Source organism: Lissotriton helveticus, chromosome 7 (assembly GCF_964261635.1).
Source record: "Lissotriton helveticus chromosome 7, aLisHel1.1, whole genome shotgun sequence".
NCBI lineage: Eukaryota > Metazoa > Chordata > Amphibia > Caudata > Salamandridae > Lissotriton > Lissotriton helveticus.
Window position 1 is genome coordinate 1,660,915,449 of NC_136068.1, and position 14,211 is coordinate 1,660,929,659.

The following is a 14,211-nucleotide window of genomic DNA, read 5'->3' on the forward strand; positions in this document are numbered from 1 at the left end:
GGTGTCTCTCACCTTCCCCTCCTCTTTCCCGCCTTCATTTTCTGTCTACTTCCCCATCTCCTACATTCCCTCCCCTGAATCTCTCCCCTTCCCTGCTTTTCCCCATACGTATTTGTGCTTATTATTTATCTTGACCTTACAAGTAACTATATTGCCATGCTCTAATAACTGTGTAACTTTTGTGACAATGTAACCTGTAACTATGATCTGATACTCATGTAAAGCGCTCTGATACCTCCGGGCCTAGCCAGCAATATATAAAACCTTTAAAAAAAATTTAAAAAATAATAATAATTCCAATAGAAGCCCAGGTTAGATGTCCTGCACATCTACCCTGGGCTTCAATTGGAATTCTATAACGCATATTAGCAAGCCCATTATCGCCGTTTTAGCGGCACGAATGGCGATAATTTTAATGTGGTTATTGCTAATATGCCCCATCGTTTTTTGGAGTCGAGAGCACCAAAATGAATAGGGAGGGTGGAAACAATGTTGTAGGCATTTAATGATATCCGTGCAATCCAGGGACTTCTTCCACTAACACATTATCCCATGAAAATGATTTTCACCATAAATCCATTATCACATTCAATGTAAGCAATCTCAGAACTGCTCCAACCCTTCTGCATTAAAAGATTCACCCTTTTATCACTTCTGCCCCACACAACAGGACTCTCCTCTCCATCTGCTTTACTACAAGCAATTCTGAATCATGTACTTGGGTTTTTCTCTCTGTTTAATAATCTGTTGCTCCTGAGCTAAGTTTGTGCTACATACGTACACCAGTATGCATAGGCTGCCAGTCACAATCTATATTGATGTGACACACTGGAAATACCAGAATGTCTGGTCTCACTGCGAATTTAAAACATAATACTGAGCTTCCTAGTCTTAACCTGATCACATATCCTTCCAGACATTCAGAACTATGAGAACACATTTCCCATCAATAGGCTAACTGTATTTGCTGTCAGTAACAAAAAATAATCCTCTTCAAAGCCCTTTTCTTTCCCATTATGGGGTCAACAAGGAAATTCCCATGTATCTTCACTTTTTGCTCTCAAATTAGGACCATTCTCCCCTCGTCCCAGGTCTGCACATAGTTCCTAAAGTCAGAAGGGCCTGTTTAAGAGAAGGATCCTGTTCTCATCTTTCCACTAAACACAACTGGCCATCTCTTTGGATCAAGCTGTTGAAAACCTAAACTGAAAATGGTAACCAACCTAAGGTGGTTATTGCATATGTGCAAAGTGACATTGACTTTACCATTGCAAAACAATATGAGACAATGTGAAAACTGCAAATTACAGATAAAATATATCCTCAATGAACTGGCTTGTCTCTGACATCACAACTTCTTTTCTACCCTAATCAGTAAACGTAGCCATAATTTCAATTATGCAAAATGTTTAGTTATTCTAAATCAAACCCATTTAAAAAGTTGTGGGGCAGATGTATCATTGTAGCAGATAGCGAGTCCTAAATAGCGAATTTTAGAGAATCGCTATTAAAGAGCTATGTAGGTAGGAATCGCAATAATTTTTGTGATTTCTACGCATTCTGTATTTGCCACTCACAAATTGCGAGTCGCAAATAAGGAATGGCTTCCCATTCATTGCTATGGGCCAAGAAGAATGAATGGGAATTGTGTGCGCAATTTGCGAGTAACCAATAGGTACTCGCAAATTGTGTACGCAATTTCAAGGGTTCAAGGGCTCCTAAAGGACACCCTGTTGCACCCCTGAAATGTGCATGTGTGCACATGTGGCCACATACATTCCCTAAGGACATGTATGTCTGCCACATTGCGCTTTGAAAAATGCTAAAAAGTGCATTTTTCAAGTAAATCTCAAATTACCACCAACTTGTAGTTGGTGGTAATTTGCGATTCCTTAAGGGAATATCGCAAATAGCTATGGTTACAGGAATATCATTTAGGGAATCGCATTCCCTAAATGCATTTGCAATTTAGGTAGTAGTAAATAAATGCGATTATTCATATTCTGATTTCTTGACACTTGATACATTTGAAAACGCATTTTTGCATTCGCAAACGGGCCCATTCTGGGAATCGGACCATTTGCGATCGCAAAATGCATTGAATCATCTGGTTGTCCTTTGTGGGTATTTTAATTTTTAATCCCCTCTGACAACTCGCTCGGAGCAAGAGATGGGAGTATTCATGCTCCAAATACTAACTGGTTCATTGACGTATTTCTCTAGGATCTGCCTTTCAGTGTGGTGTTAACTCACCTGTTACCAGCACAAGGAGGAAACAACTTCTCTTCGCCATTCTGAAAATCAAGCTGTCCTGCAAGAGAGAGAAGAAAGTTTAGGACGTTCGGTATGTTGGAGATTTTAATGTGTCAGTCACTCGAGACTACAGCATATTTACGCAGAGATGTAGCTCACTAGGCACCTTTTCACTCATGATTGCAACTTCCCATCTCTCCCTTGGCTCTCACTCTTGCAGTTTTAAAACAGATTGCGTTTAGTGCATTCTTTTACTATAGTACTGGATGTTTATGCATCCTACTGTTCCAGCAATTTCTCTCCTCCAGTGGTGTCCTGTTTAGGTCTGGCTAGAAATAGCTTAAACCGTTTAGCTCCTCATATCATAAAATGTAAAAAAGTACAATAAGTACATAGAAAGTTTCTTTGAGTCCTACCATTTCATGTGTTTTCCATGCGTCGCCATTTATTGGAACTGGTATCTATCTAGTCCATCCTATTTTGTGGATGATGAAATTGTACGATTTGTGTTCTCTTTCGGTTTTGGTGATGTGGCTCAAGTACTTTTGTAAGATTGCTGGAGTGACATGCTGGTCAGTTTGCAATTCGGAGACAGTGAGTGTTCTTTGATGTATTTCGTTTACTAACACTATGAAATGTTAATTTGCTCCTTTGTGGCTCTTTTGTTTCAGAAGATTGTGTGTGCTTTATTACAGGTAAACATATTGACAGTTTTTTCATTTACATTGTAAAAATACGTATGGCATATTTAAACATTTAAATCAAGCATCTTCCCTGCAATATATTGTTCCTCATGCCTTATAAGTGTTCTACTTAAAACACAGTATTCATCTTCTGATTCCTATGGAAACCAGGGCTTTTTTTTAAAGTGCCCCGCCCCCACTGCTTGCCACAAGTTTGACTGGTTGTATGACAGAACCACACACATGATTATATTTATGCCTTAAAAACGCTGTCTTTACCACAACCTCATTCTTACCACACATGCCTTTACCAAGTATGCCTTTACAATTAATTTAGTTGGAAAGGTATGACTTGTACAGGCATATGTGTGATAAGGAGTAAACCCTAGCCCGGTGTGTATCACTTACAACGCAACTTTTACGTCGTAATGCTGTTACAACGCAGCTATTACAACGCAGGATCCATTACAACGCATGGCATTACAACGCATGGCATTACATCGCAGATACTATTACAACGCATACCATTACATCGTAAGTATTGGTAAGTATATAATTTATTTTAATTTTATTTAATATTATATAAATGATTTAATTAATATTAATTATAAATAAAAATAAATAAAAATATTTATTTATGTTTTTAAAAAAATAAAAATTAATATTTATTATTTTAAGTATTATAAATTAATATTTATTATTTTAAGTAATTTTTTAAATAAATATGAGTATAGGAGTATATGTATAGGTGTTTGGGGGTACAGGGTGTTTTTAGGTTTCAAGGTAGGGTTTGGGTTTTGGGGTACAGGGGTGTTTTTAGGTTTCAGGACAGGGTTTGGGTTTTGGGGTACAGGGGTGTTTTTAGGTTTCAGGGTAGGGTTTGGGTTTTGGGGAACAGGGGTGTTTTTAGGTTTCAGGGTAGGGTTTGGGTTTTGGGATACAGGGGTGTTTTTAGGTTTCAGGGCAGGGTTTGGGTTTTGGGGTACAGGGGTGTTTTTAGGTTTCAGGGCAGGGTTTGGGTTTTGGGATACAGGGGTGTTTTTAGGTTTCAGGGCAGGGTTTGGGTTTTGGGGTACAGGGGTGTTTTTAGGTTTCAGGGCAGGGTTTGGGTTTTGGGGTACAGGGGTGTTTTTAGGTTTCAGGGCAGGGTTTGGGTTTTGGGGTACAGGGGTGTTTTTAGGTTTCAGGGCAGGGTTTGGGTTTTGGGGTACAGGGGTGTTTTTAGGTTTCAGGGTAGGGTTTGGGTTTTGGGATACAGGGGTGTTTTTAGGTTTCAGGGCAGGGTTTGGGTTTTGGGGTACAGGGGTGTTTTTAGGTTTCAGGGCAGGGTTTGGGTTTTGGGGTACAGGGGTGTTTTTAGGTTTCAGGGCAGGGTTTGGGTTTTGGGGTACAGGGGTGTTTTTAGGTTTCAGGACAGGGTTTGGGTTTTGGGGTACAGGGGTGTTTTTAGGTTTTAGGGCAGGGTTTGGGTTTTGGGGTACAGGGGTGTTTTTAGGTTTTAGGCCAGGGTTTGGCTTTAGGGATAATTAAATTATATTTACCATTTTTAAATTAAATGAAATATATTTAATAAATTAAATTAATTATTTTACATTAATTACATTTTTTAATTAAATTAAATTAATTACAATTTTTATTATATTTACATTAATTAAATAGATATTATTTTATTAAATTAAATTAATGACAATTTTTAAATGTCTTTTAATTAAATTATTTAAAAAATTTTAATTACAATAAACTAAATAACATTTAAAAAAAAAAGTCAACTTACCTATATTTACGATGTAATGCCATGCGTTGTAATAGCACCTGCGATGTAATGCCATGCATTGTAATGACATCCGTTGTAATGGATCCCGCGTTGTAAAATCTGCGTTGTAACGGAACGCGTTGTAAAATAACGCGTTGTAACATCATAGATCCCCCTAGCCCCTGCCCGACCCGTATAACCCCTTACCTATGCCTAAAAATGACCCAGCTCCCTGCCCTAAAAAACCCCAATCCTCTCCCTGAGCCCTGAACCCAGCCTTCAGCCCTAAAACCGAAACCAAACCCAACCCTATATGCACCCAGCCCCCTGCCCTGAGTGCTATAAACCAACCCCCAGCCCTACAAATGACCACAACCCCATCCTTAAAAAAACACCAAAGCCTTCCCAACCCTGGGCCCTAAAACAGCCCTAACACAAGTCACGACACAAGTCCCCCGCACCGATCCATAAAACTCAGCCCCCGGCCTAATCACCAAGCCGCTTCCCGATCCTTCCTGTTCCTTCCATTCGCAGGAATTAATTGAAGGTAGTCCCTCCAAGTCTCCAACACCTCCCACCCCCTGCCTAACGCTCTAAATCTAGAGCAATGACTGTCTTTACCACGCATATGAGTGTTCTAGGCAAATGTGTTATGAAGGCAAGCACAGTAATACTTGTGTGATAATGGATTCACTCCACGCTGTAAATGCTGTTTCCCATCCTGAGTACTAGCTGCTGTTTTTCTGACTCTGATTGTGCCATGGGCTCTGCTAACCAGACCCTGGGCCTGTGCTCTGATTAAAAGTACATGGTAATTATGTATTAATATATTTGGTACTTACAACCTACCTGTACTTCTATAGTATATAGTAGAGCATGTAGGTATAAAGGCCCAGCACATGCAATGTACTTAAGTGTGCACTGCTGTGTAGCCTTCTGTCATTTTAAAGGCAGCCTTACTTTGCAGACAGCTTTAAACAATTACATTTTATGCAATTTAGAGTTTGAAATTAAAGGTACTATGTAAGTCTTAAACTATCTTATTTTTACACATACATTATTCCAAAGGTCTCCCCTGGGTGCCCCAGGGGTAGGGTACCTTATAAGTATAAGCACATGCATTATAATAGAAGTTTTATATGCCCCGGTGAGGGAAAAACTGCCAAATTCATTTGAACCATTGTAGCACAAGGGCTCCATCGGCTAACATGGGAATACTTTAATAAAGTGTAACTATTGATAGAAGTGAGCTAAAACATAGGTCAAAGTATGGAAATTATAGTATAAATCCAACAATTTGCCAATGTTTAGATTTATTATAACTATCACAGAAAAGAAGTTATAGAGAGCCAGGTAGTAATTGAATTTGCAGCAGGGCTGTGACCGTCCGGAGCCTCTCTGAAGCGATCGCTCCCCTCGCTGCTCCCTGATCATTGGGCTGGTATCGTAGCGCTTAGAGCCCCACGCATTGCTCACACTGCTAATCTATTGATCATCGCAGCGCTCATTGCCAGACTTGCTCGCATTGCTGTATTGTAGGTCATTGTGGCGCTGTACCATCTGACTGTGCTTTGCCATTGTTGTTAACTGTGTCACTCGCTTTGCCTGCTTTGATTTCTGTTGCCTGACTGTGCTGCCCAGTTCCATAGCGCTTCAGGAAGATCGTGCCTGTTTCGTTTTTTGGCTTGCAGCCATTTTGGTGTTTGTTGTTTACTCCCAGCTCGGCTCTCCACCCCGCACTCCCGCCTCCCAGCTGCTCCTCCCTCCCACAGAGAGTGTTAGCCCTACCCATCCACCTACAGCGCTGTGACCGTCCGGAGCCTCTCTGAAGCGGTCGCTCCCCTCGCTGCTCCCTGATCATTGGGCTAGTATCGTAGCGCTTAGAGCCCCACGCATTGCTCACACTGCTAATCTATTGATCATCGCAGCGCTCATTACCAGACTTGCTCGCATTGCTGTATTGTAGGTCATTGTGGCGCTGTACCATCTGACTGTGCTTTGCCATTGTTGTTAACTGTGTCACTCGCTTTGCCTGCTTTGATTTCTGTTGCCTGACTGTGCTGCCCAGTTCCATAGCGCTTCAGGAAGATCGTGCCTGTTTCGTTTTTTTGGCTTGCAGCCATTTTGGTGTTTGTTGTTTACTCCCAGCTCGGCTCTTCACCCCGCACCCCCGCCTCCCAGCTTTTCCTCCCTCGCCCCCTCCCCCCCACTATCCACATACGACAGATGCCTTTGCGCGCAGCGTCCACGCGCAGCGGTCGCGCCGAAGGTGCGCCAAAGGTAAGCTCGTCTACGCCCATCCGCGCCTGGACCGCGCCCAGCGCCAGACCCCCTGGCCCTCGCGGTCCTCGCATTACCCACCCCACTCACTTAACGTATGACGCTGCTACCCTCCTTGCCATTAACCCAGAACGCACCCCACAATGCTGCGTAGCTACCCCAGGATACACCCACGGACCATTCGCATGCCAATCCTGCAAGTTCGCCTGCATCAGAACCCACGCCAAATCCTCTTCCTTCAAACACAGCTCCGACTCTAACCACCTGAAATGCATCCTGCTGAACACCCGATCGGTCCACAAACACGCCACTGAACTCTGGGACCTACTCGACACTACATCGCCGGACGTCGCCTTCCTTACGGAAACCTAGATGAACACCTCATCAGCGCCCGACATCGCCATAGCCATCCTGGACACCTACAAGATCATCCGAAAAGACCGCACCAACCAAACAGGAGGAGGCATCGCCATCGCCCATAAGAACACCATCCGAATCACGACCAGCTCCGACGATAACCTCGCGAACGCCGAACACCTTCACTTCCAGATCCACACCGACCCCAGGACCACACTTAGAGGCACCCTCATCTACAGACCACCGGGAACCCGCACACAATTCAACGAAAACATCACTGACTTTATCAGCCCACATGCCCTCACCTCCGAGAACTACATTCTACTGGGTGACCTCAACTTCCACCTGGAAAAGAAAAACGACAGCAACACCACCACCCTCCTAGACAACCTGGCCAATCTCGGACTCAAACAACTTGTCGACACCCCAACCCACCTAGCCGGACACACGCTCGACCCTATCTTCACCTCCAGCAAACACATCTCCTTCGATCACACCACAGCTCTCCATTGGACGGACCACAGCTGCGTTCACTTCAGCTACAAAAAGAGCACGACCCACATCCCACCACAACCTATTCCTCGAAGAAACTGGAACAAAATCACCACCGACCAACTCTTCACATCGCTTAACCAAAACCCCCCCGCCATATCATCGGACCCAAACCAAGCTGCCACTAAACTCACACAATGGATCACTCACAGCGCCAACGAACTAGCACCCTTGAAAAACCACCAGTTCAAACAAGGTAGCAAAAAGGCCCCCTGGTTCAACGATGACCTTAAGAAATCCAAGAAGTTATGTCGTACCCTCGAGAAAACCTGGAGAAAAAACCCAACCACTAACAACCTGACTACCTTCAAGGACGCCACCCGCAAACACCACCAATTGAGCCGATCCACCAAGAAATCAGCTTTCAAGGATAGACTCGACAACAACGCTCAAAACAGCAAAGAACTATTCAACATCGTCAAAGAATTTACCAACCCCACCGCCGGCACCAACGACATCACTCCCTCCCAAGACCTTTGCGACTCTCTATCCTCTTTCTTCCACAACAAAATCGCCGACATTCATAACAGCTTTGAAAACCTGTCCGAAGAACAACCCACACCACTCACCTTCGAACGAAAACAGCACTCTCACAACCTTTGCACCTGGAACCCAATCACTACTGAAGACACCATCCGTCTGATGAACTCCATCCACTCAGGCTCACCAACTGACCCATGCCCCCACCACATCTTCAACAAAGCAGACTCCATCATCGCACCCCATCTCCGCGATGTCATCAACTGCTCCCTCAACTCCGCCACCTTCCCAGAAACCTGGAAACATGCCGAACTCAGCGCCCTTCTGAAGAAACCCACAGCGGACCCCTCTGAACTTAAGAACTACCGCCCCATCTCACTCCTCCCCTTCCCGGCCAAAGTCATCGAGAAAGCCGTCAACACTCAGCTCGCCACCTTCCTCGAATCCAACAATTCCCTCGACCCTTCACAATCCGGCTTCCGAGCCAAACACTGTTTTAGAAGACAACGGTCCTAAGCAAATTAAGCGATGTTACAAAACCAAATATTATATAGAACGCAATGGAAACTATATAATTCTCCTGTCCAGCCGGACCAGGGATTTATTTTCAATGAATAAAACAATAAACAAGAATGCAACAGTTAATCATCAGGGAAAGGGCACAATCCTGTGCTGTACTGAAAGGATAGAGTAAGATAAAAAGAGAGACAAAGATTCCACAGGCAAAAGGAAAACAGAGCAGCCTGGACACTAGTAATATCAGTGTGAAAGAGTGTTCTCCAGAGTAGAACATACACAGTTTATACACAGTGGTTTGCATGTATGTCTACTAGTACAAGTCGACGACGTTTCGATCCATTTGCTCTAATGTAAAAGGATCATCCTCAGGACTAAGAATACAATTTTACTTTGCCTGAATTACACCATGCGCCTTAACTAGTGAAGTTGTTTGACGAACAATTTCACTAGCTCACCACTCGGCGAGTGCACCCCGTCGGACTGCCACGGACCTTGCCATGAAACCCATTGATAGGTTTCTATTCATCAACTAACTTGTTTGCTAGCGGAATTCGCATCCAGAAACCGCTTCAATGGAAGGCTAATCCCATACCTACTTAAATGCAGCCTGACATTGTATTCGCGGAATTGTGACTACGAACAATCCGCGGTTCTTAGCCTGCATTCCCTTCTGACGGCCACCCTCCATTGCGAGGTAAGCCCCTCCCGCGTTCACGTGAATCACCAGAATACCACAGCACAACCGCTCTCTTGTGACATTAAGGCGCATGGTGTAATGGTCTTTTTATCTTTCTCTATCCTTTCAGTACAGCACAGGATTGTGCCCTTTCCCTGATGATTAACTGTTGCATTCTTGTTTATTGTTTTATTCATTGAAAATAAATCCCTGGTCCGGCTGGACAGGAGAATTATATAGTTTCCATTGCGTTCTATATAATATTTGGTTTTGTAACATCGCTTAATTTGCTTAGGACCGTTGTCTTCTAAAACAGTATATACCCATGGTCCTTTGCTACCTAATGGGTCCCCCCTTGTTTTCAAAAAAGATCCGAGCCAAACACAGCACCGAAACAGCCCTCATCGCAGCCACAGACAACATCCGAGCGCTACTGGACAACGGAGAAACAGTTGCCCTCATCCTACTCGACCTCTCCGCCGCCTTCGACACAGTATGTCATAGCACACTCATACAACGCCTCAACAACATTGGAATACAAGGTAAAGCTTTGGATTGGATCATCTCGTTCCTCACCGGAAGAACCCAGAGAGTCCGCCTCCCCCCATTCAAATCAGAGGCCACCGAAGTCATTTGTGGTGTACCACAAGGATCCTCACTCAGCCCCACCCTCTTCAACGTATACATGAGTCCCCTCGCATCCATCGCACGCCAACACAACCTCAACATCATCTCCTACGCAGACGACACCCAGCTGATCCTCTCCCTCACCAAAGACCCAAACACTGCCAAAACCAATCTACACGAAGGAATGAAAGAAGTAGCCGAATGGATGAAGAACAGCCGTTTAAAACTTAACTCGGACAAAACGGAAGTCCTCATCTTAGGATCATCCCCTTCTGCCTGGGACGACTCATGGTGGCCACCGGCCCTGGGTACAGCACCCATTCCTACAAATCACGCACGTAACCTGGGATTCATCCTAGACTCCTCCCTCTCGATGACCAGACAAGTCAACGCTGTGTCATCCTCATGCTTCAACATACTACGCATGCTCAAAAAAATCTTCCGATGGATCCCCGCCGAAACAAGAAAAACAGTCACCCACGCACTGGCCACCAGCCGACTGGACTATGGAAATACCCTATACGCCGGGACCACAGCCAAACTACAGAAAAAACTACAACGCATCCAAAACGCCTCAGCCAGACTCATACTGGACATTCCCCGTCATACTCACATCTCCAGTCACCTGAGGGATCTCCACTGGCTCCCCGTCAACAAGAGAATAACGTTCCGTCTCCTCACCCACGCACACAAGGCCCTCTACGACCTAGGACCCGAATGCCTCAACACACGACTATCCTTCTACACACCCACCCGCCAACTACGATCATCCAATCAAGCCCTCGCCGCAATTCCGCGTATCCACAGATCCACCATGGGAGGAAGATCCTTTTCCTACTTAGCGGCCAAGACCTGGAATTCTCTCCCCACTCACCTCCGACTTACACAGAACCACCTCTCCTTCAGAAAGCAACTAAAAACTTGGTTATTCGATAAGTAATGCACCCTCCCTCCTTCAAGCGCCTTGAGACCCTCTGGGTGAGTAGTGCGCTATACAAATTCATGAACTTGAACTTGAAATTGAAGTGTCAGGGAAACTTAGCCATGTCAGTAGGTTGGCTTAGCCAGATCCTAACCTCCAGCAGAGTTTATCCATCTTGGATTTTGAAAGAATAGTGCTTTCTGGGACCAGAATAAGCCACACTTTGGATGAAGATGTCGTACATCTGAGTGTCACCCTGTACCCCATTGATCAGTGGTTCCCGCTGCTTGTCGTCTAAGATCACTGGATGAATATGGGAGAGCTGCCCAGCAACTGAGATCCCTGTCTGAAACTGCAAAAAGAAGAAGGGCTGCCATGCTGGAACCCTGGCCTGCACCAAGTGGACTGCACTCTGAATAACAGCACCTCCTGCACACTTTGGGAACTACAGCCATAAGTACTTTGCCTTGCTTTAAAATGAGATAGAGTAGACTCCCTGAAAGCAACAGGATAAGAGCTCCACATGCATCATCTCCAACAAGAAGAACCCAGCTGACCACCTTCAGCAAGACTTTCAATCCCAACATCCCAAGGAGAAACTCAATACTTCTGGAACCCTGCATAGTGTTGTAGGCACTTTGGAACCCCAAAGGACCTTCTGGAAGTAGATCCATATGGTAAGAGAACTTTGGAGAATTTTTGGCAAAAAGAGAGAGTTAAGCCACTGACGTTGAACCATGACCCGGCCTGGATTTCAGCTTCATCTCACTCAAAGCTCCAGGAGCGCAAGGCTTTGAGGGTTTCACTGAGGCCTCGCACTGAGCCAAGCCGCTGTCGTCAACTTGAGCCTGGCTGGCTCTCCAGAGAAAAAAACTCTAAAAAAAGTGACTAAAGTCAGAAGGTAAAAACTTGAGCGGGGCCTACCGCTTATTGTATCTGACCCGAACTCCGTCGCGGTTGGTCTGAAACTTTGACTTTGTCCCGGTCTAGCGAGACAAAATGTGCAAAGTTGGCGCTTTCTGCTTTTAGGCACTAGGAAGTGTTTATTCTATAAACATTCATATCTCCAGTTCCCTACATTGGACTTTTGTCATTTTAATCACAAACATATTTCCTATTGTTATAAATTAAGGTTAGATTTTTGTTGTGTGTGTCTTACTTATTTAATGTATTGGTGCTTTTAAATGCTTTACAAACCTATCTCCTAAGTTAAACCTGCCTGCTCATAGCCAGCTACCAAGGGTCGAGCAACAGAATAATTTATTGAGACTTTGACTGGACCTTATATTGTGATTGTGGCATTATTACTAGTGGCAGATAGTTACTTACCCCAACTAATAAACCACATTCCAACAATTCATTTTTGTAATATCCTTCTGTTGGCGATCAACTTAACTTTTTTGCTGGCAGGGGAGGCATGGATGGAGCATGGTCGTTCCTGTGCTTCCACCCATCGATTTAATGTAATTCCCGATTCACTAATATTTGTACAGCTGGAATTGCATGAAATCAGGGCGCCTACCACAGAGAGACATAATGAGGAAAAATATGTTTATGTCTTCTGGTTACTTCCTTTTTTAAATGCATGATGCATCAAGCATGGAAAGAGGAATATGCATCTTTGGAATGTTTTGTTGCAGAAGGTATAACTGCCTGAAGAAAAACAGTTCTGCCCATAATGCCAGCCCCCTTGCAGCATGGTGAAAGGTTGTCTGTACTAGTGCTAGCCAGTCACAAGTTTGCCTGCGCTGGGATATAGCTGAATAGCACCATATATATTTCCTATTCACAAAACACAGTGCAGCAACTTGCCTTGCTGCACTGTGTTGCGTGAATTCTTAGTAACCCTCCCTTTATGACTTTAAAGGCAAGAGGGAACTTTTAATTTAGAGATGAGGATCCAATGTAACATGGATGAAGAAAGTAGTGGTGATAAGATAAAGCAGCTGGAAGATGAAGTCAGGTGGAAATAAAAGAGGTGGACTGTAGTGCTGTGGTAAAAGGAGATTAGACAATGCATCTCATTAAGTGAAACATACAAGTATGTTTGGATTCAAATGTGTTATGAGATTTCGCATCCTAGATTTTGGAAAGAACGAGAAGGAAGGTCGCGTATATTTAACTGCTAAGTTTGCTCTGGCCAAGTCCCTGAAATATGAGTAGGAGAAGAGTGAGAAAGCTTGGATGAAGTAAATACTGCAAGAGAAGGCAATAAAGCTGATACAGATGTGGAGTGGAGAGAAGAGAAGGCAGGTTGTGGGAGAACTTTGGGAAGAGACAAACACAGCATAGTCAGTACAGAAAGATCAAGGTGATGGATATCTGGAGGGTGAATATAGTTGGGGAGTATAAACTAGCCTGCAGGAGAAGATGCCTGGATAATTATGAATAAAGCAGTCCGGCGAAGAAAGATATGTTGGTGGTTGCAGGTAGTAGGGAGGAGACACAGAAGGAATGGTGAAGATATAGCAGATGGGTAAGGAGGATGATGAGAGATGAATGTAGAGGAGACATGGAACAGGAAGACTGGGCATTCAGGAAAGGAAACTACCTTAGAGTTTTAAAAAGACAGCTGAAGAAACTAGAAGGGGAATCAAATGGGAGTATTGACATGGAGTTTGAAGGGGAAGCTAAAATAAGGCAGAAGAGGGAAAACCCTTGTGGTGAAATCATCCAAGTTGTAGGCATGTTGCTTAATTAATTTTGTCCTGAAAGTGAGAAACAAATGTGTACAATTGATAAAACCTTCAATCTTTATAGCAGTGAAATTATTGTGAAAGGAAACCTACCTGCTTTCAGCTGTGTGGCACAAATATGCTCCTTCACCACTCTTCTGGGATTGAGCACTCTTCCCAAGCGCTGGGCTTTAAATACCACTTAATGCACCCTGGGGCATGATGAGAGTACTTCATATTCATGGCTCACAGGGTGTGATAAAATGTTCTCACGCTTAGATAGAGGGAGGCACCTGTTTGTTGTTTTTTATTATTTCACCCAGCTCTGAGTCACTGAGCCCGCTGCTCATATTTTATCTTTGTTATTCCCTTGCCCCCTCACATATCTTTCTTCTCCAGTGAAAGAATTAGGAAATGTCGGTTTACAAGGAACA

At 44.0% G+C, this 14,211-nt stretch overlaps 1 protein-coding gene across 1 annotated transcript in view; it reads right to left on the minus strand.

The window, feature by feature from the left end:
* LOC144770650 (mucin-6-like) overlaps window positions 1-13,956 on the minus strand; it is a 32,526-nt gene extending 18,570 nt beyond the window's left edge. Inside the window, exons 1-2 of the mRNA XM_078655358.1 lie at window positions 13,892-13,956; window positions 2,254-2,311 (exon numbers count right to left, since the gene is read on the minus strand). Coding sequence (XP_078511484.1) covers window positions 2,254-2,293 — 40 coding nt within the window. The 5' untranslated portion in view covers window positions 2,294-2,311; window positions 13,892-13,956. The remainder of the gene's footprint in view (window positions 1-2,253; window positions 2,312-13,891) is intronic.
* Window positions 13,957-14,211: the final 255 nt, after the last annotated feature.